At 33.6% G+C, this 24,068-nt stretch overlaps 2 protein-coding genes across 2 annotated transcripts; one reads left to right on the forward strand and one right to left on the reverse strand.

Moving 5' to 3' along the window:
- Positions 1-5,679: 5,679 nt before the first annotated feature.
- On the reverse strand, positions 5,680-16,137 carry LOC107029186 (mucin-2). Its single transcript, XM_015230576.2, has 7 exons — positions 15,490-16,137; positions 11,799-11,851; positions 11,668-11,713; positions 10,507-10,584; positions 8,796-8,903; positions 6,965-7,044; positions 5,680-6,203 (listed from the first exon to the last, which is right to left on the reverse strand). Exons 1-7 carry the CDS (start codon positions 16,039-16,041, stop codon positions 6,092-6,094), a joined length of 1,029 nt encoding a protein of 342 aa, XP_015086062.1. The 5' UTR covers positions 16,042-16,137; the 3' UTR covers positions 5,680-6,091.
- A 1,476-nt stretch (positions 16,138-17,613) lies between these two features.
- LOC107011465 (protein N-terminal asparagine amidohydrolase) lies at positions 17,614-23,992 on the forward strand. The gene is made up of 10 exons (XM_015210981.2): positions 17,614-17,747; positions 18,442-18,627; positions 19,881-19,945; positions 20,033-20,132; positions 20,240-20,278; positions 20,377-20,562; positions 22,558-22,736; positions 23,176-23,295; positions 23,403-23,604; positions 23,741-23,992. Exons 1-9 carry the CDS (start codon positions 17,691-17,693, stop codon positions 23,545-23,547), a joined length of 1,077 nt encoding a protein of 358 aa, XP_015066467.1. The 5' UTR covers positions 17,614-17,690; the 3' UTR covers positions 23,548-23,604; positions 23,741-23,992.
- The last annotated feature ends 76 nt before the right edge of the window (positions 23,993-24,068 follow it).

Consider the following 24,068-nt stretch of genomic DNA (forward strand, 5'->3'; position numbering starts at 1 on the left):
CTAATTATATTTGATTACCAACAAATAGAATTTTATGTTTTTGGTCCCCCCCCCCCCTTCATAATACACCAATTTTTTCACAGACTTAATGGATATGTTCAAACATGTGAATACTTTTTCAAAAAATAGTTGAGAAATGTATTATGTGAGAATTGATTTATAATCTTCTTCTAGATAATTAACTTAATATTTAATTTTCTTGCCAAAAACAGCGAATAAATTTGAGGCATATACTTCTTGCCATATATGTGGGCCTCCTTATTAGAAATGAAAAGGATAATTGTACAAGCCAATTATACTCTGTTTGGATGGTTATTAGTTATTACATAATTATTTTATTTAATGCTATATTAATTTAATAAATATTATATTTGACTTAATTATAATAAAATTCATCGTAATAACTTATGGATTATTTGAAGGATATATCTGTTTAGATAAAATAACAATTTTCTTCTATTCTGTCTAATACATATTGAACAAACAAAATTTAGAGGAAGAAACAGCTATTTTTTAATTTAGTGGAGTGTAAAAAACAACAATTATATACATTAAGCTTATTTAATACCAAGCAAAAAAATCGATTATAATTGACATTTAATTATAGATAATTAACATGCAATGCATACCCAATGCAATTTTGTTTTAGCTGGTGGTCCAAGTGAGGTGGGTCGATAAAATAACTAAAATGGGTAACCTATTATAATCCTTAAATGTAGAATTTACCTAAAATGGTTGAAGTAAATTGTTTTAAATAAAGAAAAGTCATAAATGAATTATCATAAGTTAAGTTAAATAAATTCAGTAAAATCGGTTGCAAAGTAGAACCATATAAAAATAAAATAAAATAGGATAGATTATAAAAATAAAATTATCAAATAATAACTAAAATTTTTTTAATAGAAAAATATTATCACAACAAATCAAGTATTACACAAAATTTAATATTTAATTATCACTTAAGATAATTATTAAATATTATATTTAATCTAACAATAACTATACAAATGGCACAATAAGTGGCATTTGAGAGAACAATTTAATGGAGACAAATAATACACATAATTCAATGATAATCCCAAATACATCAAAACATCAGTGTCATTATACTATATTATTTAAAAAACTTAATGGCATAAATATTTTTAAAGAATCTAAACACACACATTAAAAAATAAAAAAAAATGAGGGAGATGACAAAATCAAGTTTCATAATTTATAATGTATAATAATAGACCGACCATGGCCCTCTTCTCTAACCCCACAAATTAATCCTTTAATTAACACATAATTATAAATAATAATAGTAATATGTGGCCAAAAAGGGACAATGACATGACCTAATCACCTAAGTAGAAAGTTCAACTCCTATTATTATATATGTCATCCAATGATTTGTGTTACCTTTGTTTTGTCTATCTCACTCATTGCCTAACCATATTCAAACCAATAGATACACTTACACATTCTTTTTTTTTTTTTAAAAAAAATTATTTTATTTTTTGTTGCTTTATTGAGTAGTCCTTTTCTTATACCAAGCTTATAAAAGGAGACAATAATAATGACAAGGATTATTATTAATCAAATCAAGAAAAATCTTTCTGCAGATGACTTCTTTTTCCATTACTAACTTTTTACTAATATTCAAAAGATTTTAATTTTGGGTCCATTAAAACTTGGTCATACTTATCCTTTTCTTTACCTAATTTCTTTTCTTTTTTTCCCCCAATTTGGTGCAAGAGATTTCCTAGTAAGACTCCATTGAGTTTTTAGATGCCTCCAATTTACCTTGTCAATCAAATCTAAAGATACTTCATTTGTTAAAAATATTGACCTTTCCAACAACTATTTTTTTTAAAAAATTGGTGCAACAATGCATTTCATAAACGAGATCAATGATCGATTTTCTTTTATTGTTTCGAACATATCTAATATAACGTATATTTATTCTAAATATCTGAAAAATAGCGATTATAAATTTTACCTTTTCATTTATATATATATAGTCATAATAGTCACACTAAGGACACTTGAAACGTGGATTTGTTTGCAAACTCGACAAATTTGAAACTTAGGTGGAAAATAATATAATTTAATCAAGAAGGGACTTAGTAAAAGGGAAATGTTTAAGAAAGAAATAATAATATTTCAATCTTTACATACGACAAATCTTTGCCCACATCATCGGAGAAAAATGAAAAAAAAATATTAGCAAAAGCAATACTTAAAGTAGCATAATATATACTACAAAGTTAATTTTTTTTATATATTGATGATAAACTTTATATCATCTTATCATCACCTTTTTGGTAGAAAATTCATGAAAGCAATTGCAGCCTTGAGTTTTGGATAAACCTTAGGTAGCATCAATTGAAAACAAACAAGTCTTGTTTTTATGACATATGCACACATTACATATTATTAATTATTAATTAGATCAATTCAATATTTTACAATAAAAAAAATTATTAGCAATAATAAATATAGATAAAATAGAGTGTTAAATTTTTTATCGATAATAGTAAATATCATTAGAATCAATATTGCTAAAAGCTTCAAAGACATATACGAAAAATGTTGATTGTTATTAAAAGAATATATTTAATGATAATTAAGAATTAATTGTCGTTAATAATTTTTTTTACGTAGTGACATGTTCGAAAAAGAAAAGGTTTTACTTTATTTTAGCACCTCGTGAAATTAGTTTTCTTAGTTCTCAAGTATTTAGTAACTAAATATTTATTATTATAGTTTTATAATATCACCATTTGGTTGGATAATGTTTGGTGAACCTTTTTAATAGTACTCCATTAAAGATAATATTAATAATATCTTCATTTTCCTCTTTATCTTATGGACCAAACAACAGAAATTAACTTTAACATTTTTGGTCATAACAAATTGATCCGAAGATGGTATATTTTGCCCTAAAAATAATCGTAGGAATATTCATTAATATATATTGTTCGTCCAACTAAATTATAAAATATATTTTAAAATGGTTAATACATTATCTTTGACTTTCTGAAAATTCGATTTGAGGTTTGTATGTAGTAAATCAGCACTTCAATAATTTCCTTTTTTTTAAAAAAAGTCATATTTAGTTGCCTCGTGACTAACTAGTATTCTTAATTCTTAAGATTTTCTTCTAAGTCTAGAAATGATTAAAATCAAATTGATTTGACAAGTATGATTTGCTAGATTTGATATTATCTTATTGTTAGGGCGTGTTTGATACAATTGAAAATCTTTTTCACGAATAATAATTGTTTTATTTTATTTTATTTTTTTATATATGATATATAAGTAAATATTTTAAAAATATTTATACATAATTTAGATTATTAATATGAGATGTAGGGTGGTGGAGATGGGGTCTACTGGATCGAGGGTGAAGATGAGCTTGGTGTGTCGAAATTTTCTTTATGAAACTTATTTTGAATAGCTTCATTAAAAAAAGTCATTTTTTATATTCTTTAAGTAATTTGTTTTCGATTTTAAACAATGATACAGAACACACCCTTAATATACATCAAATTAGTTGAGCTGTACCTAATAAACTTAAATAATAGTCATATTACCAAACATTCTAATTACTAAAAAAAACATAAAGAAAATTCTCCACGACATTTCATTATCTACAATTTTTTTCCCACTTATTTTTTTTTTAAAAAAATATATCTACAAAAGAGTGAGACATATCAAGTTATCTGGGCCTGCATGAGTTGCCATATTGAGTATGCCTGTGTTGTATTAATTATTATGTTGTACAAATTGATATAAAATTGGTAAACATCGATATTTTTTTAATTAGATATGTTAGGTATTTTAAGTAAATATGGACAAAAATTAAATAAAAAAATTCTAGCTATGAAAGGAATTATTCTAACCATCCAAATCATACAATTTTATTTTTTTAAAAAATGAAATATTAATAACATTTTCTATTTTTTCTTTCTCTAAACACAGACACACATATTAATTAATTAATTAATGGGGTGGTGACGTTTTCTACACGCAATTGGTAATGATTTGAGAAGAATATAAATTTCTTAGACGTTGAAAATTTATTTGACCAATGAGACATAATTCAAACCTAAAATAATTAATAATAATCCGTTGAATTACATGAGAAATTAATGATTTAAGGTAAGAACTTTGTTTGTCTGCAGCCACCCAACAATCAAATACTTTTTAAACAAAATTTGGTTGCCAACAATGTCAAAGATTTTGTGGGAGTGGTTAGATTGAGATCATTATACTATGATTACAAACATTATTCTTCTTTTTTACACCGACGATATAAAAAAATATATTATTAAATTACCAGAAAAAATAATTATATATAATAGTTCATAATAAATTAAAAGGAATTAGTAACATTGAGAAATAAGGAATATAACCTAGTAAAATAAATATTATCAGTGTATATAATATGAGTACGAAATATTGAAAAGTTCAACAAAAATTTCGATATGTTTTTTTTTTTTAATATAAATTGTGATGCGTATGTTGGGTAAGATTTTGTGATATCATTTCTACCACCATCTTTGAATTAAAATTTGTTGCCCTATTACGACCTCATTAAAAGTCCAATTAAAATGCTTACTAGGTAAACATATTGTTGTCATTGATTTTTTGTACCTCTTGAGAGAATTTAGGGGTAGTTTGATTTAAAATCGGGATATCTCAGGATTGTTTTCGTAGAATTAAAACTAAAGATTATAAAGTTAGATAATTATCGATTTTAGCTGATACCTTCTACCGAATATGAAATAAATTTAAACTAGGATTAAGTTGAAAAGGAGCTTCTTCGTCCTTCCTCCTATTATTAGAGGCATAATTTGAATTTGATATTTTCTAAAATATAAATGTGATCGCTCCATACTTGTGGGGTTCTTTGTGTTTTGGTTGTTGAAGAAAAAAATTTATAATTAGTGGCTCATAATTATTGAGAAGGGGAAAAAGTAGAAGTTGGATTCACAAGACTTTTAGGAGATTTCACATGTCAAAATGACAGAAAAAACATGCCTTGTTGGTGAAGGAATTTGTTGAATATGGCAGTCTTTATCTTTTAGTAGTAGTACATATTTTTCTTTTTAGCAATAGTCATCAAAGTGGTGGCTTTGTATTATTTTCCAGTCATGATAGCAATTTCACATTCTTTTTTCTTTCTTTACTTTTTCAAATTGAACCAAATGAGAATGAAATAACTCAAATCAAGGATAAGTCAACTTCTTATTGTGGCAATTATTCTTAAATAAATAAATAAATAGAAAGGGACTAAGATTTGTTGCTTCTTGGAAGGAGCAAAATGGTATAGTATAGTTGTATAAAAAAAAAAGAGAAAATAGTCACCACGCCAGAATTAGTTGGACCACATAAAAGGGGAAGAGGATTCATTGTTTCTCCAAAAAAAAATAATTTCTAAAAGTACCTAACTAATAGAAAGCAGTGAAAAGTAAGTAACTCCGTTTATGTCCGAATCAAAATTGTATCGTCAAATCTCGCTATAACAATATTTCATTCTATAACGAGGTTTAATTGTATATATATAGACTATTCTATCGAGTTTTTGTTATTTCTCAACAATACAAAAGATTGTTGATGGATAGATGAGCCACCTCCAACTTAGCATAATAATACACAGAAGATTGTTTTTTTTAAAAATAATATATCCAGTGGAGGGCAAGCTAAACCAAAGATTTGATATCCAAAATTCTCAGTTAAAATACACAGCCAACATTACCAGAACTACTAAATTTTATAATTCAGAAATATTGATGATTTATTTCCTAGCCTAGCTATATCATTACCTCCTATTCTAATAGCGACACAGGTGATACTGTTGAATGATATAGCAGATAAAATAATTACTAGCTAACAAGCAACAACACTAAATTACACTACAAAGCCCGCCTGTCCTACAGGCGCTAATTGCACCATATTACACAATTTTGGCCTCAACGTCAACAACATCAAACCTGAGCACTCCTCAAAGTCCTTGAGGATATATATGAAGATGAAATATGAGCGCACCAGCAGGGTGCGATGAGAAAGCCTAAGGACCAGTAGGTGAATCTTGAATAGTTTAGTTTCCAGAAGCTGGATCGTTTCTGAATTGCTGCTCTACCATTGGAGGGAGGAGAAGCGCAAGCCTGGTTTTGTATCTTGCAATGCGTCTAAGCCTTTCTTCCCTTAATCTGCAGATTTTCCAAGAAAAATGGGTCACTTATATTTATTCACCAGTAAAAAAGTCCTCAACCAATTTCCAATTAGTCATCAAATACATATAGCCCTTCCCCTACCCTGGAGACAAAGGAAAGGAAGAGAGACGGGAAATAACTGCTTCAAGAATGGCTGTGGGATATAATGAAGATTAAACTAACCGCTACGAATCTCATCACAGTTCATTATCAGAGCATCAGATGCAGTATCTAGCTGTAGCTGGAATGAAGACCAGATCAGTTTGTCGGCCAGATCTCCTAATTTCTGGGCTGAAGGAGGTCATTATCGAGATGGCCAATACCAGCCACACACAGATTTTGTGCAGCAGAATAATTGAATACAAGGTTTCTGTTGTTCAATCTCTTTCTTAAGGTGTCTAATTCTGCTAGCATCTCAAGTTAAGGGTGCATAAAGGGGAAGAGTTAACCACATGATTTGAGATGGGCCTACTACTTTTTTCCTTTTCTATTTAGATGGTGTCAAATTTTTTATCCATTTATCAAAAGAAATTAGTCCCTAGTGAAATAACCTTGGGATTTTGGGTAAAAGAAAAGCATTATTATCCTGCTACACTCGTGGTTTTCCCTGATCTTAACAAATACCAAAGTGAAGCTATGGGCACATTTCCACCTTTGGGGCGTGTGTGTGTGTGTGTGTGTTTGGAAAGAGCTCTATCAACAAGGAAATAGTTATAGCATTAATAACAAAAAACCGAATACCAGAAAGTTTTTATTACCGTGATCTAATCCTTTTAGCACGCTTGACATGTCTTTGCAAAAGTTCTTTTGGAGATAAATGCTCAACAGATTCCCCAGCCTGCAAGCAAGTAAACAAAAAGAATCCCTTGTTCAATTCTACAATTGAACACCAATTGCCATCTCTAACTACCCAACTACATTGAATAAGTAGGTACATCTCTACAGACTACAATCCAATCCAGGACATGTGAATCCTAGCACATAATAGCAGACCAGAAAATCAGAAATGACAAAGCAGTGAACTTGAGATATGGTTAAAGCAACACCCAGAATTATTATTTTTTTGAAAGAGATCAATGCCTTTGTGGTCATGCTGAGAGGAAAAATTCAGATCAAATTTGAAACAATTGAACTTGCTCAACCTTAAAACATATATATTATGTTACATACAAATAAATTAATAGGGAGATGCAACAAAATTAATATGGAGCTCATGTGGAATGTAGTAGAATTTCTGAAGTCTTACAACTTCACGAGAGGAGATACAAATGGATAAAGCCTCTTGGGACCCAACATCTCATCCATCTCTTAATTGATTGAGCTGCTCACATTAAAAGAAAACTTCCAACCTTTGATAAAAAAAATTATATCATGCACACCAACCAATCCGCTGGGAAGCCTATCCAGCTCAGGCATGGCTCCAAACCATGTTTAGTAGCTGGAATTCAGACATCTTCAGACTGTTACGCCCATGCCTTAACCACTAGGTCATCCTCTGGGGTGACAGACATTCCTTTGATGAAAGTTAACAGCCAATAAAGGAACTCAAGGACTTCAATATAACATGAAACATACCATACTTCCATACTTGCAATTCAAAACATTGGAGCGTATTCAAAAGATTGGTTGGGGAAAAAATACTCCTCAGAAACAAAATATTGCATTCAACTTGGAACAATAAAGAAAATGTCCATATGCAAATAACACTTCGTTATGTACAATTTTTTGAAATGTGGTGAATTTTATTTTATTTATACAAACCTTTCCTCAATATAAAAGTTCAAAACCTTATTTTACCCTAAAAGTTGATAGGGATGGGAAATTCACCAATTTCAGTAGTAGCATAGATGAAAAACTGCAGTCCTACAATTAGATGGATGGTAAAGTAAAAAGTTCGAGAAAGTAAACCATGGCATAGTACAAATCATTAATCTTATACAAGACATCAATAACAGTCTGGTAAGTTCAATGATCAGCAAGCAGTAAATATGGTCAGTACTCCCGATTCTAGAGTGAATCAAACGTAGGAAGGTGATGTACAGTAGGATAGATTCATATCCTTTGAAAAGATAGATTGTAGGATAGCAACAACAGTAACACTAAACAGAAATCGAGAAAGATTTGGATGGAAGTGAATTGATGCGGAAACGGAAGATTAGATGGGAAAATTGAAATTAAAAATTACTAGAACGATTTGTCATGCAGTGAAGTGAGGATACCAAATGCAACCTATTAACACCTGCTGATTCAGGGCTTCTACAAGTGAGGACCCTGACAAATATATTTATTGTAGGTGGCATTCTTGCACCAAGAACACCTACTTTCTTCCCTCTCACCTCAACACTCCCACCCTCAAATAAGGAATCTAAGAATGAAGTAAAAGATCCTGCCCCAATTATGATTAACATAAACATAAACCATGATTTACTAGTAAAATGAGTTCAATTCCCTCGCCCATAGCAATCATTCCCCATGTACTTTAGATTACAAGACAAACAACAATGGCTAAATTATTTCCAAGCATCTAATCATTCTGGTACAATCACATTCAAACTTTCACTCACTAAGTAGATAAATTCAAGTGCTCACCTCTTCCTCTTCTTCTTTATCTCCCTCCTTTTTCACAGGAGATTCAGCATCTTGTGGAGCTAGTGCCAAGGGTCTAGGAAGAGATCTTACCCCATCCATGTATTGGGACTGCCAACGAAATGTAAAGCAAATTAACATTAAAGGGAATAAATGCTACTTAAACATAGAAAGTATTTCTTGCAAAATTTCAAAAACCACATTAAGAAACTCATCCAGCACCACAGTTGCACATTTTTTCAAGAAAATTTAAATAATTCAGACAACAAATGCAAGACCAGGGAGGAGAATCAGCAATAGAGAAGCAAGACGGAATCGTGATCTGAACTGATTTGAGATCATAATCGGTTTCAATTTCATCAAATGCCCTCTCCTCTACCCTCTACAGTTCACAAAACTACCTTTTCCTCAAAATACTACTTCAAATAAAAAAGAAAAGAGAAAGGAACAAAAACAACTATAATCCTTAGTTAAGAACTTAAAAGGAACGAGATTTGGCTGCAACTACTTGAATTGGTACTAGTTTTGAAGAGCTGTGAGAGAGAACCATGATCCAAAACTGGTTTTGAACATTCAGATCAGGTCAAAAATAAAGTAATATAACTTGAAATTATGTAGCTATACTATCTAAGCAGCATCAGGTAAATGTTTAAATTTTAATGAGAAATCTTTTAAGAGCTCTGCCCTCAGGTATCCAAATAAACTCATTCAATTTTGAACATCTTATAAATTCTAAAGTTGCTAATACTTCCCTCAGTGCTCTAGCATTGACATGCTTCTCTTCAAACCTAATACTATTTTCACAATAATGTAAGGGAACTTACATTTTTCTTCGACATTGTCACAATAACAACAGAGCTAAGGTGACAAACTCTCAAGTAAATTTACAGTTGACGGAGATGGAATTAAACTACAAATCTCGAAATGCATGTGTTGGAAAAGTAAGAAGTAATAATTCTTAATTAACAATTCCATAAAGGGGTTCGTTATGTTTCCAAGTATAGTTAAGTCTTCAATGTTTTGTCAGATGAGCAGTAGACTGGTTTTTTCTCTATGATTGTTATATTTCGAAAAGGGAAGTTTTCGTCCTTGGCGTTCTATAAAATAACATCACTTGAGGTCATCTATAGTAGGGTTGGCAAAATTAACCCATGAAAACTTGGCCCACCCAATCCGTCCAAGTTTGGGCTGGTCATTGACCTGCCCATTTATTAGCTCAGTCGACCAAAACAAATTGGGTTGATATGTGTGGCCCAAGTTGACCTATGAGAAATCTTATCAAAATAAGATTTTTTTTGCATGAAATACTATATATATTTTTTTTATTTTTTTATGACCGTGGTGTCTGGGCCAACTTGTCCGCACCTCGACTAATTCCATGGGACACCTGCCACCTCCCACCAGCAATAGGTAACTCTGTCCCCCAAGGCCTATTGCTGGTGGGAGGTGAGAGGTGTCCCATGGAATTAATCAAGATGCGGACAAGTTGGCCCAGACACCAGTCGTAAAAAATTATATATATATATATATATATATTTAAAAAAAATAACTGACAGTATCTGTCCACTTTTGACTGTATCTATCACCAAGCTCAGTTATTTTGTATACGAATTGAGCCTGAAACCTTAAGTCACTCAAGATACTGCCAAAAGAAAATTAATACTTCAAAAAGAAAGCACTAGAGCAATAAATAATGATTTCTAGTTGAGCAAACCTGAGTGTCATCTGGAAGCCCATTCCTCAACCACGAGCGACAGAGGGTGTAGAGAGAAGCATTATCAGAAATTCGGACCTACATCAAAAAACAAAGGTAACTATCATGCAGTAAGAACATGTTTCTACGGAAAATATAGGGGATGCAAGGAAAGCACCTATACCAAAGCTAAGCAGTGAAATGTTAAAATGAGGTCATGCTAAACCACAAAGACCCCAGTTTGCAGAAGAACTAATCAAAATTGCTTCACAGATTGAACGCTCATCAACAAAGAAGAAATTGGGGAAAACTGATAAGAGAACCTAATGTTCTGTCAAGTCAAGGAAGTAGATGCTTTTTTTCTAGTTGCGGTTAAGTTGTACATAATTCATCTCAAGCAAACATCAACTTAATATAGAAGGGTGCACACTCTCGGGCAGATCTTATATACATTGTAAGAATGCAATCACCAGACATAAATAATAATCTCACCTCACCAGTAATAGGCTGTAAATCAAGAAAATAGATGACTAGTGTTACATTACATCTTAAATTATCTTGCCATCGCCCTTTGACAATAATACCACATAAGACATGAAAAACCACCACCGAGACAAATCAGAGAAATTTAAAATTGTAGTTACACATTTCCAAGTGAACAAAGTTTCTTATAATTTCATTGTAAAGGTACATTACATATCACACACACAAAGGAAGTTTTAAAGTTTGTTGGAGTGAAAGAACCAACAGTACAATCAATCAACTAACTTCCTATCCCAAACTAGTTCAGTTTGGTAACCAATACCACAAATGCTTAAAGATACCGATTCAGTGCCTAATTTCCAATACTAACATATTTACAACTGAATTATACCTGTGCTGGATTGCAAAGGTGTGTGAAATTTAAAAGGGAGTCAAAACAATGTCATCTATCAGGGCCTTCTCCATAAAATTTAGATTTGGTAGCTAGAGAAAATATTATCTACACAACTTTATGAAATAGTAGTGACGAAATAGTTAGCAGATATGTCAAACTCCAACATGTTTTTCTTTTCTGCTTATTTTTTAGGACAGGAAATGATTTAAAATGACTTTCATCTGTCAAAATGATGATCATATCAGGCATGAAATAAAACATGCAGTATTTCACAAATCAAACTAAACAGCAAAATAGGCACTTACCTTTCTGTCTCTGATTATAGCAAAAGTTTCATCCTTACTTCTGTCCCTACCGCAAGCAAAATATAGAGCTCTAAGAATTTACATATTAAACATACAAGGGAAACAGGAAAACTAAGTAAAACCTATATTACCTCTTGTCTCTGAAACCATTACAATCTGAAAGGGAAGGCTGAGTAGAAGCAATCTGGAACACAGAAATGTAGCAAGCAGAATCAGGATACAAGGAAGGTAACAAAATTGTGTATAAAATAGATCTATGGAACACACTAAAAGAATGTAATTTCTCATTTGAAATTGCAGCACTGCATTACTGAGATAGGTCATTCAAGTAAATCTGCAGGACAATATTGCCACAAAGCATGAAAACAGTGAAAACAAGCTGGGGGAACACAAGGATTAAAGGGCTGTTTGGAGCAGCAAGAGAATAGTCGGTTAATAGAAAATAAACCAAGTTATTTTCGGAAAACAAGAAAATTCTCTTCTCAATACTTGCAAGCCTAGTCTGGGGGTTCATGTGCGAACCCTTTTTTATTCCCCTCTGCTTCCTTGTACTGATTATACGAATCGAGCCTCAAATTTTGGGGGGTTATGTTGAAATTATGTTTTTCATTCACCCTACATTTATTTAAATTCCAAAACACATGTAATTGTAACTAAAGAAGTTTAGCCGTTTAGAGAATATTTAAGAGTCTCCATATGTAAGGCACAGCAAATATTTTTTGAAGATTTCTTTCCAAGAGACAAAGCCAACACCAATCTTCTGAAATCAGATCCAGAGAAGCATTCGTTTCTCAAGTAGGAACGAAAAGGCAAAAAAAAAAAATATTTCCAAAAAGGAAACAAAAACCGAAGGTTCTCAAATCAAGATACTACTTAAGGTAGGATGTATGCTATTCTTCCAATCCAATGCAAACACAGTCCACTTGACAAAATTAATTTTAAGAAATTCTCAAGCCACTTGCAAATTGGTCGCACATAGTTCAGTATAGCGAGGAATCCCCAAGAGTTAACCACTTTTGGTAATCAGCACATACACATATATCCTCAGAACTTTTTTTGTGTCAATAATAACATACTTCCTCTTTCCCCACTGTCTTGATTGTTGCTTGCTCCCTCCTTTTTTACTACTGAAAGATCAATTTGACCGATAAAATGAGATTTGACAAAACTCATGGGTATGGGAGACAGAATGTAAGAATAAGAATGTTACAAAAAAATTGTGGTCGTGCTAGATTGAGACTCATGAGTAGCCTTCATTCCTCTTCTCTCTCTTTCTTATTTATTGGAAAAGGGCGAAAAATGCTCCTAGACTATCGAAAAAGATGTAATTATACCCTTCATCCACCTATTTCGCTGAAAATACCCTTTGATTACCTTTTTGGCTCATTTATACATTTATGACTAATGCTCAACGCTTATTTAAAAAAGTTTATTTAAATTCTGTGGAATTTTATTATTGATCCGATTTTAAACTCTAACCCCAACTAAATAAATCCACCCACACAATTTTCTGACTTACTCAACCCAAACACTAACCCACACGAAAAAAGGTAAAATTTCACCGTAAAAATCATTCTCTACCATTTTTGCACAACTCACTGAGAATGTTGTTGTTGTTATTGAAACATGATAAAATACTTTTAGCTAATTTTGGGGATTTACTTCCCCAACTTCAGCTAATCAAAGGATTACTCTAAATAGCTTCTATGAGACACTGCCTCGTCCTAGACGAGAAAACAATACTCCCCCATCCCAATTTAAGTTTTTACTTTCCTTTTTGGCCTGTCCCAAAAAGAGTCTCAATCTATATTTAGTAAGTTTTCCAATTCCGGCATTCTACATAGTAAGTTTAAGCCCTCAAGTTGTGAAGGACTATACACATATTTGATTTAAGACCACAAGATTTTAAAGACTTCATACATATTTAATTTAAGATCACAAGATTCAAAAGACTCCTTTTGTTTCTTAAACTTCGTCCAAGTCAAACTAAGACACTTAAACTGGAACAGATGAAGTAGCATTTTCGGAACCAAATTGATCCATAGTCTTAATATGAATATTCAACAAATTACTCAATTAAACTATTTAACCGTGATGCGGGCCGTATACACCTCAATTAATCCATTGGACAACCCGTAACATCCCACAAGACGACATGCCGAGTTATCCTACGCACCAAGGTTGGAGCAGATGCACTTACATTGGATGTTGTAGTTGGGTTTTGAACTTGAATCTCCGGATTGTAATTCATATACTCAACTACTTAATCATCCCCTTGAGACAAAATGAATTTGATGTGTCTCTAAACTGTAAAGTACATCGATTTCACGATTTTTAAATTATTTGTATTAGAAGTGTACATTTTTTTAAGGAGTTGTGTTTGCATAGTTGAATGTGGCCTTAAATTTTGGATTCTGACCTTGAGAGTATCTCTCTAAAAAAAAATTAACTTCAGGAGTTAGCACTGGGCTTCGGCCAGTTCTGGCCATTTTGATCTGTGGGCTGAGGTTTGAGATGCAAGGGACCAGCTACAACCCCCCATGGCAGTGACAACACCAGCCCATGAGATTCATAAGTTAATACAGGGTTCATGCCTCCATTAAAGGACTATGGTAAGGTGGTTCATCGCCTAGGGTCAGGTCAGCCCACTTGCCAGGTTAGCCACAAACTTACTAACACACCTCATTGAAGAAGCCTGAAGCTGGCTTTTAAATTCCAATAAGCTTGACAAGGTTATCAAAAAGGTACAGCCTATGGATTATGAACTACAACTCCTTTCAAGCTCAATGATACACCAAGGGTTCCTCGTTTCTCAACTAGGAAGGTGGCGTCCGCAGATCCCCTTCATCAACCCTCCTTGGTTGCTGCACATGGTCCCCTTTGATGTAATCAGTAGCCATGATAAACATGATGGCTCAAAGAAGAAAATCAGTTTCAACAGAAACTTTAGTGCAAAATGGGCAAATCTGGCAAGATGTTGGGTTTATCAGATCCAAATTCCTGAGTCCTAAATATAAGGGACAAGCATTTTTATAGGCGGGATGAGTGATAGCATGTGAAATTTCTACTTTAAGCTCCCGTGGTTGACCTAAACATTGGAACTGGATTAGCAGTTAAAAGTTGTGTTTCCTTATATGAAGTCCCCCGAGATCAGTTAGTTGCAACAAGCCACCTGAGTGATATCACATCCCTATGAGCTCATTGTAATTCCCTAAAGATGCACTAGTCCGAGAATGATCACAAATGGAGAACTTGTTACTCTACTATTTCAAATATTTCCCTTTTTTCCTTGTTTCTTTCCTCTGTTTTTTCCTTGTTTCTTTCCTCTGTTTTTTCCTTCTTCTTTTGATTGCTTTAATAAATGCAACATGGTACTTATTGATTGCAGCAAAGAATACATAGTCAATATACTTTTTTTTTAAAAAAATGAGTGGCTTTAATAAGTAAAAGTGGATCACTGAACAAAAGCACCAATAGGGAAGAAACAAGTTACAATGACGCACCTGGGAATTCACAAAATTCAAACCTATCATCTAAGGAACGTTTGATAATCCGCCCAAAATGAGGCTATTAATGATTTTGTAGATACACTAGAGGTAGACAAATTGTATACGACAGCTCAGAGGAGTAGGAGTTTTTTGCAGAAATTCATGTGTAACTAGAGCTCTGTCGGAGGCTTAATTCTTTTAACACCCTCCATACAAGAAGCATGTTGATTCGTAATTTACAATGGTTACCAAAAAAACGTTTATCTAATAACATGCGAATTCAACCATCAATTATCAAGATAATTAAAGTGAGTATTAAAATAATTACAAAAACCTTGTTATGCGAAGAACTGACTACTGGAAATCCCTTAACCGCACCAGGCAAGACACCACTCGAAGCCGCAGGACCAGCAGAATTGACAGTAGGAGACGATCCAAGAAGAGCGTGTTGTAAATGACTCGGTCTAACACCCGCAGACTGACCCGAACCCGGATCCATCTGATTCACCCCAAAAATTGGTCTAGACCCGAGGTGGCTAACAACTGGCCGATTCGGGTAATTACTAGGTTTGGACAAAAACCCGCGGCCGGAGGAAGCAACTGGGTAGAGAATGCTGTGGAGATGAGGTTGAGAATCGGGATTAGGAGGTTTTAGTGCTAATTGAGAGTAACCGGGATTGGATGAGGGCGGTAAGCGTTGGGTAGATGGAAAGTGAGAAGATTGGAGGGAAAAAGGGGGATGTGGTTGTGGGGTGGGTGGTCTTACAGGGTTAGAGAAAATTGGTCTTGTGGGTATACCGGTGGTTATAGCTGCATCGGCTGTGGCGGTGTTGGTGGCGGCGGTGGGCGGAGGATCCGGCGGAGCTGGTGGGGTAGAGAGTGCCATGCTTTGGTGTTGGCGGGGAAAACTTTTGGGTATTTTTATTAGGGGGAGAAGAAAGAGATTACTCACAATTTGATTTTGAATTGAAAGTCTTTATCACTTTGAAATTTAGCAACGGTGCGGAAAAAGTTTTTTAACATTACAACTTTGACGAGAATACGACACCGTTTCGTATGATCCATATTATTGCATTTTGCACTTCAAGTCCCTTGTAACTTTTGTGGAAGTCATTTTTACCTCCTAGAGTATGTATTTGGACTCGATTAAGCCTTCTTTTGATTTAAAAAAGAAAATTAATTTTAATATATGTGATTTTTAGGATTTGATTAATTTAAATTCACTTTTTGGACTGGAGTTGTAGTATTGGGTAAAAGCTTAAATGAATTTATTTATTTTTGTTGAATATTATATTGTATTAGAAAATTTTAGTTATTAATTTAATAATTAAAATGAGCTATAATTTTAATGATAAGTTTCGAATCAATAAAATTGAAGTTTGGATTTTGCATGTTATCACGTCAGGTAGGTTTGCTTAAAGAGACTAACGTGATATCTACCAATAAATTTTTATTGAATTTATGATTTGAATATAATAAAATTTTAACTTTTTTCAACGCATTATGTTTTACAAAGGAACAACAATAATAACAAAATCATTTTCAAAAGGTTCGAAAGAAAAGTAGACCGTCACGTTAAAATGAAAATATTCAAAAAAAGAAATTACTAATAGTAGAGATATTAAGGATAATTAAAGTAAAATAAATAATAGTACTGATAAAATTGATGCATGAGATAATGCTAGCTATTAATAATAATGTTGATTGTAAAACGGACAACAAATTCAGGTTAGGACCTTATTCTACCACTTTACTATCGACTAGCAATCTACTCTAATCTCGCCATTCATATCTTCTTATCTAGGGTCATGTCCTTGGTGATTTAACATTTATGTCACTTTGTGTTGAATTACCTCCATCCAATTCTTTCTCGATTTATCTTTACCTTTCTTCAAACCTATCATCGCTCTATACCTCTTCGCTAGGATATTTGCACTCATCTTTTACACATGCTCAGATAATCTCATTCTCACTTCTCACATTTTATCCATTATGGCGAGAGTTTGTATATATTCGTTATTGCTCTTTTCTCTTCTAAAATGCATGCACATCCATGTGAGCAATCTTATTGTTGCTATCTATATTTTTTGAACATGTGAATTTTTGACTAATCAATACTTCACCCAGTATAATATAATCAGTCCATAACGATTTCATAAAATTTATCGTTAAATCTTGATGATACTTTCTTATCATATGAAGTAAAACACACGAGGGAACCTCTATATTATTCGCCACCTCCAATATAATGTGTGTCATTCTCTTTATTCCTGAATTATAAATCTAAGATATGTATGATACATATATATTTATAATAACTTAAGTGTCTACTTGTATACATTTTAACATAAAATAATATAAATATCTATTAAAGCTAAGTTAAATGATACGATTAGGTATAGTTCCGACTTTTATATTTCATAAAATAAAATGAAGTATTAATTTTTATCTGAAAAAGGACTCGAATAAACGGAGGAAAAAAGAAGGCAAAGTTTTACTCTTTGCCACTTTACTCATCTCTCTGCCAACGCTATCATGATCTTCGTAGCTGGAGCTCCTTTATGTACAGATTCTTCTTCTTCATGTTCCCAGGTATCGTCATCCTCGTTTTGTTTTTTTTTTAATTCAAATCCAACTTCAGGTTCAATTCCAATCTTAATTAAGGGCTGAACTGCACCCACATAGTGCATATGGTACAGTTAATCCCTTTTCTACTACAGATAACGTGTCTTCTGCAATGTATATGATTGATTTTTAGTAATGGTGTTGCAGTTTAATCATAAAGACTCCACCTTTTTCCCTTTTGATTGGGTTAAATTTGTTCATCTGCGCTAAGTTGATAAATTATTATTTTTGAAATTCGTTTGTCCTTAGAATTGATGTGGTTAAATAGAGAGAAAATGATAAAAAGTAGTAAAAAAAATTTGATGAAGAAAAGTAGTAACAAATTTTATTAATGCTTGGGCAAAGAAGGCCCCTATACAAGATGTGTACCAAAAGCAGAAAACCTTCAAAAAGTTATGGACTTTGGACTGTTTTCTTGATTTGTACATTGGACCAAAGAGGGACTGCCTGGTTTGGACTGTAACATCTGACTTTGTCAGATCTTTTGTTCTAGACTTCTAGTTTGTTTGATCAGTTTTCATCAATTGCCATCACTGTGTAGTTATTGTGCAAAAACCTATTTGATATTCGAGCTAATTTCTTTTCTCTGCATTACAAGGGATACAAAGTCTTCTATTCTGTTTCTATCTAGCTACTTAATAAGAACATCTGATATGAACAGGGACATGACATCCTGACGGATTTGATGAAGCATCCTGTTCTGGTATCTGCATCGTCTTCATTTAATGACGTTTCAGAAAGGAAATTCTCTGTCTGTAAAGATTCTAGTCCTGGTATATCAAGACATAATAGATGGGTTTACATTTTCCAGAGAGAATATGCAACGGTGGATCCTGCACTTGTCGATGTATGTTCATGCTTTCTTTAATAATCCTACTGAAATGACTTCTGACCTTGTTCCCCACCATTCTCCAATTTGTATTTCTTCTTTCTTTTGTCATAGTTCTAGACTTGCAGTTGCATGAGAGTCAATTTAAAGTAGTTTTTCTTGTCTCGTCTGTCTTTATCACCCACTTCTTGTGCCACAAATCATAATGTGTCTGATTTTTCTGCATAATACCTAGTCTGTCTAATAGTTAGAGGAGGTGTTTCCTATAAATATCATGTTAGCACTACAAAATTCGGCAAGGCTGTGACTTAGAAATTTTTTGGGAGGCTGTGACTATCTACTGTACCCATTGCTGCATGAGAAAAAAATAAACTATGCTTGGAAAAAGAAAAGTAGTAGACCATAAATTAGTTGTAATAGTTGAGTGTAATTGCCTCGAGGGAATCAATGCATTTTGATGGTCAGGTTGGATATTACGCGGAAGGGAAATTGAGTCCTCAATCTGCCTGATTGTAAAATGCACTATTGTATTCTATACCATGCACCGTGCATATATTCTTAGTCTGAAACTTGGTACGTGCAAAATATTTAGAATAATGGTTGTCATTTCTATCTTGGAACTGAAGTGTCCATTATGTTTACGGTTAGCTGATTTAAGTGTTTCGTGTTAGGACTTGTTGTTTTCCTTTTCAAGTATGTGGACTCTCTTCTAGACACTTTCCTGATCCTTTCTGATTGAAGTATCTTTATACCCAATACTGTGAGTTTGTAGCTATAAAGATTCATCTCCATTGTTGGTATGCTTCTGTCCAACCTCTTTTTGCTGGCCAATCTGTGCTCCATACTCATTCTTATCATTTTCAAAACCTCTTTTTTATCATCTTGACATACTTGTCATGTCGTGATGATATTCTAAAGATTTTCTCTTGTCATAATTAAGAGTTCTGTCAAGTTATTCTTCTTTTGGTTAGCATTTCTTTCGACTTTTATAGCAGAAGTTGGAGGGATGTGATTGATTGTTGGTCATGTGGTTTCTCTTGAATGTATTCCTCCTTCAGTTTGCTTCATAGGTCATTTATGTAAAAACAATTCTAAGTCACTGAGAGTGGTTGCCGTTTCTTTTTGTATTTATGTTAGAGCAAATCTTTTGACCATTCCATTTCTCACACAATGCTGATCTACTACAGTACCTTAAAGATTGTTAGCAAGTTTTTCAAAATTGTCCACTCTTTTCTGCTGTTCTAAAAGATCTCCTATGTTCTTGAACATAGGTGGTTGGGACGGATGAGGCAACAACTTGCGTAGGCCTTGTCATAAGGAACCAAAACAGTGGAATGTAAGAGGAACTATTTAGACAAAAAGACATCACTAATTTTTATTCAGGTGTTCAAGTCTAACTATTGTGATTGTGACTTCGCTACAGGACATCTGTTGCTCACTTGGATTCACCAGATGTTGTTGATATTGGCCTGGCACAGATGTTGGCTTTTGTTGTCAATCAAAGCTCTGATGTCATGTTGGATGTATTCTTCTCTAATCTTTATGTTAAACAACATTAGCAACTAGCTTCTTTTTTGTTCTCTATTTTTTTTAACTGTGGATGCCGACATTGGAAGTGTATAATATGCAGGTTCATCTTATTGGTGGTTTTGATGATGCCGCGCCTGAAGTCAGGCCAAGATCCTTTTTATTCTTTGATTTTCACAGAGAAATTGAGTCATTTAGAGGCTAGATAATGAAGCTGAATCTGTTGGACTTCTTGTGCAGCATGTTAATGGTAGTAGAGAAAGTCAGGGAAAGTTGGAGGGCTATTCCTTTCCTTTGTGTAAGAAAATAGTTGACAGCCTGGCAAAGAGTAATATGAAGTTTCAAATTCACACACTCCATGTTCTTGGGCATAATACAAGACGAGATTCTGAAGGAATTGCATACCCCATCTTCACTGGTTTCCTGGTAAGGTGTATTTTGTATTTCACATTAGTTTATATCGTTCATTATCAACAAGGGAGGGAAAACTTAGTGGTAAAAGTCCTCCCCCCAATCTTAAGGTTTGGGGTTTGAATCAATAATGATGAAAAGTAAGAAAGGACTGTCGCTATTCAATTCCTGGTTAGGGAATTGTCATTCCAGTACAGTAGTTACAATTCAACATTCCAAGTTGCAATACCACTTTTGAGCTACTAGATAAATCATATACATTTTCTGAATTTTTTTTTCTGTAGACATAACTCGTGAGGTATCTCTAAGAAATCCGAGTTCCTTAGATGTACTGGTTAAAACCTGTATCTAGACCTTGAGTGAAAGACAAGACAATTGTGTGAGACAGTTAATTCAATTCTTTTGGAGGAGCTAACTTTTTCGTTTTCTTACTTTTTAATGGAAGTTGTTCAGTAGTTAAATATCCTTTATATTACTCTTATCCTAAAGTGATCTCCAGTTTTTGGAAAGGGAAGTCAACTTTTGACTTAGTGCCTATGACAACCAGACGTGGATTTTGAATTTGGACAGAACATAATATACATATTCCAGTTGGTGCCATTATTTGAAATTAATAGGAAGCCGTGGAACGGTGGAAGCATGTTTTGATATCCATTATATGAAACTGAATAAGATAAAAGAAGAATAGAGCTTGAACCATAGATAAAAGATCTGGATAGTTTTTTTTTGTTCTACATTAATTGGACAGGTTGCTCTAGTTAATTACTTAATTCTACGAACTGAGAGTGAGAGATGGGGTTATTCATGGTGAACCTTGAGGAAATATGAGAACCACCTGGAACTTCTTACTGACTGCTAACCCAGGTGAGAGACAAACAATAGCCAGTTGGAAAATGCCAAATAAGACCATATTTAGTTGCAAATATAGCTTAAATGTCAAAGTTACCTATTCAAAAAAATATTGCTTTTAATGTCTGTGCTGGCGAAGATCAGTGTTCATCTCCTTTGACTAATCATAGTAGTGTGACATCATTTTTCATTGAGGGAGGGGAACTCATTTATTACGTGATCGACTCATTAACTCACAATTGACCTGCTGACTACACATTCCAACAGATGTTGATTGATTTGTATTACATCACTCTAGGAACATAAGACTTTTGGATTCTACTTTGAATAAATGAACTGTTGACTTTTGGTACACCAATTCTATGGCTATCATATCAATTGGATTCTTGAAACCAAATGGTCATCTGCAGGGTGAGATGAATTGGTTGAAGTTGAGCTCCTTGCTTGTGTTTTTCTTTTGGCTTTGTATATCTATTGGTGCTTGATGCTCGCCGTTAATATCTGTAATCAGCAATCAATCTGTTTGACATTCCTGTCATTTGGCACAACTGTAATTAACGTCTGTTATCTAATGAACTGGAGATTGGCGGTGTATCTATCTTAGATGAAATACATGCTTAAATTAATCTGTCAGATCTATACTAACAAATTTGCAGTGAAGTAACAAGTGTGAGGTTGCATTTTACTTGTCATCCTACTTTCTGTCTTTGACGTGATTCTGCTTAGTATTAGGGAAACGTGGGAGCAGACAAAGAGATTGCAGACTTAGGCCAGTAAGGCTCTTTGTTCAAATTGGGTCCCCAGATGTATATAACAGAAACTCTTGATCCTTAATTCTGGATGGATGCCAATCTAGTGGTTGGTATTCATGATGCATGAAAGGGAGAGAATTGCGACTACTTACATTGGTTTTAAAATGCACACACGTATAGATGGAAAGTAAATATTAGTTACCGTGTCCAGGAGAAAGAGGTATTGAATTTTCATTTCATTTCTTAATGGTACGGTTGAACACAGGCAGGCTATTATGTTTTACCTACCCATTCTCTGTGTGCCTCAATCAACAGAAATGATTTATTGGAGCAGAATTTTCTCAGTATTCTACAGATCTTCTTGGTTAAAGATTCTTAATTCTTTTTTTTTTCAAATTCATTTGCGCAGGTGGAAACTGCCACTGGGTCTATTATCCCGGCAAACTTTGATGCAACAACAAGATGTCCCGACGAGGTTGTTAGGAGAATACGAGTGACTGCATCTTTTGAGGACCCAAGTTGGAAAGGAAGATTACTTGAGACATATGATACTCAGACTGATCAATTCGTGATTGCTCCATGCACTTGGTAAAACTGCTTACTTTGGATTTCTTATTAACTCCTTTTGGCATTACCTCGGGGTGTTTATATATCTTATCGTGTCATGTTATTTCTCAGTTTATTGTCTTAATTCATTGAAGTTGTCATCTAAATTTCTGCTGTTTATTTCAATTTTATTTAGATGAATGGTGAGAACAATTTAAAGATACACAATCATGTAACAGCGACACTAGTGGGCTTACAAGAACTTGAACTAACTTCATTGGGAAAAAAAAGAGAGATACGAATTAACTATCAACTTATAGAACCTAGGTAATTGGAACAATTCGTATTAAAAAAGAAACGTTGCCATCAAATCCACGATCTCTTGGTTACACACTTTTTTTATTTTTGCTTTGCTACTTGAGCTAGGCCTCTTTGATGTTTTAAACTTATCTCCTAATGGACTCCATTTTTTATACCATAGGGGCATGCACAAAATGCATATTGCCTTCATGCTACAGAATTTAACTGACCAGGAAATCCTTCTTACATGTTCCACCTCTCCTTCTGCTGAGGCTCCAGATTTCGTGGATAACCAAAGAAGGTACTACAGCATTTCCACAATTACGACACTTCAATCCCTTTCCAGGATCACGGATTTGTCAGCGTGCCAGCCACGTGAGACATCATTTTAACAAATTCTTTCTACAGGCAGTGGGGCTATTTAATCCAACACCCAGATTGGAGTGAAACATTCCCTTTCAAAAAGCCACGTATATTTCAAAGGACAGAAGATAAGAGTTGGGTGAGGCACCAAGCAAAATCTAGCAGCTCATCTTATCCATATGCTGATTAAGGCTGTTTCGTTCAAGGGACTAGCTTGGGGAAAAGGGAAGTTGGCGCGTGATTTATGGTAAGTACTAATGTTTCTCTCAAGGCTGTGTGGTACAACTGAAAGGGGTAAAAGTGCGTTAACTTCCCAAATTCCTTCCATTTTTACTTGGATTAAAAAGCTCAAGGGTGATATTTCCCCTCTTCAACTATTGCAGGTTAAATCAGTTTGTCTGAATCGCCTTGTTTCTGTGGAGAAGTGCAGGAGTCAGAACACACCTTTTAAACGTTGTGTTGATCAATAAAAGCTTGAAAAATGATGAGGCAAATCCTTTATTAGATTAGCCTAGGACATTGCTTGACAGGATACTTGTGTTCACATGTTACATTGATGAGCCAAAACTTGAAATGATTGACAATTTTTTCTGTCTTATTATTTGTTCGATACAATAATTGATTTTCAGATAGTATCATGCGACTTGGCTAATCCAGAACTAAAAGGGAGGAAGGACCACCATCGTAAAGTGAATTACTCCCTCCCTAGCA

Source organism: Solanum pennellii, chromosome 1, assembly GCF_001406875.1.
Source record: "Solanum pennellii chromosome 1, SPENNV200".
Classification (NCBI taxonomy): Eukaryota; Viridiplantae; Streptophyta; class Magnoliopsida; order Solanales; family Solanaceae; genus Solanum; species Solanum pennellii.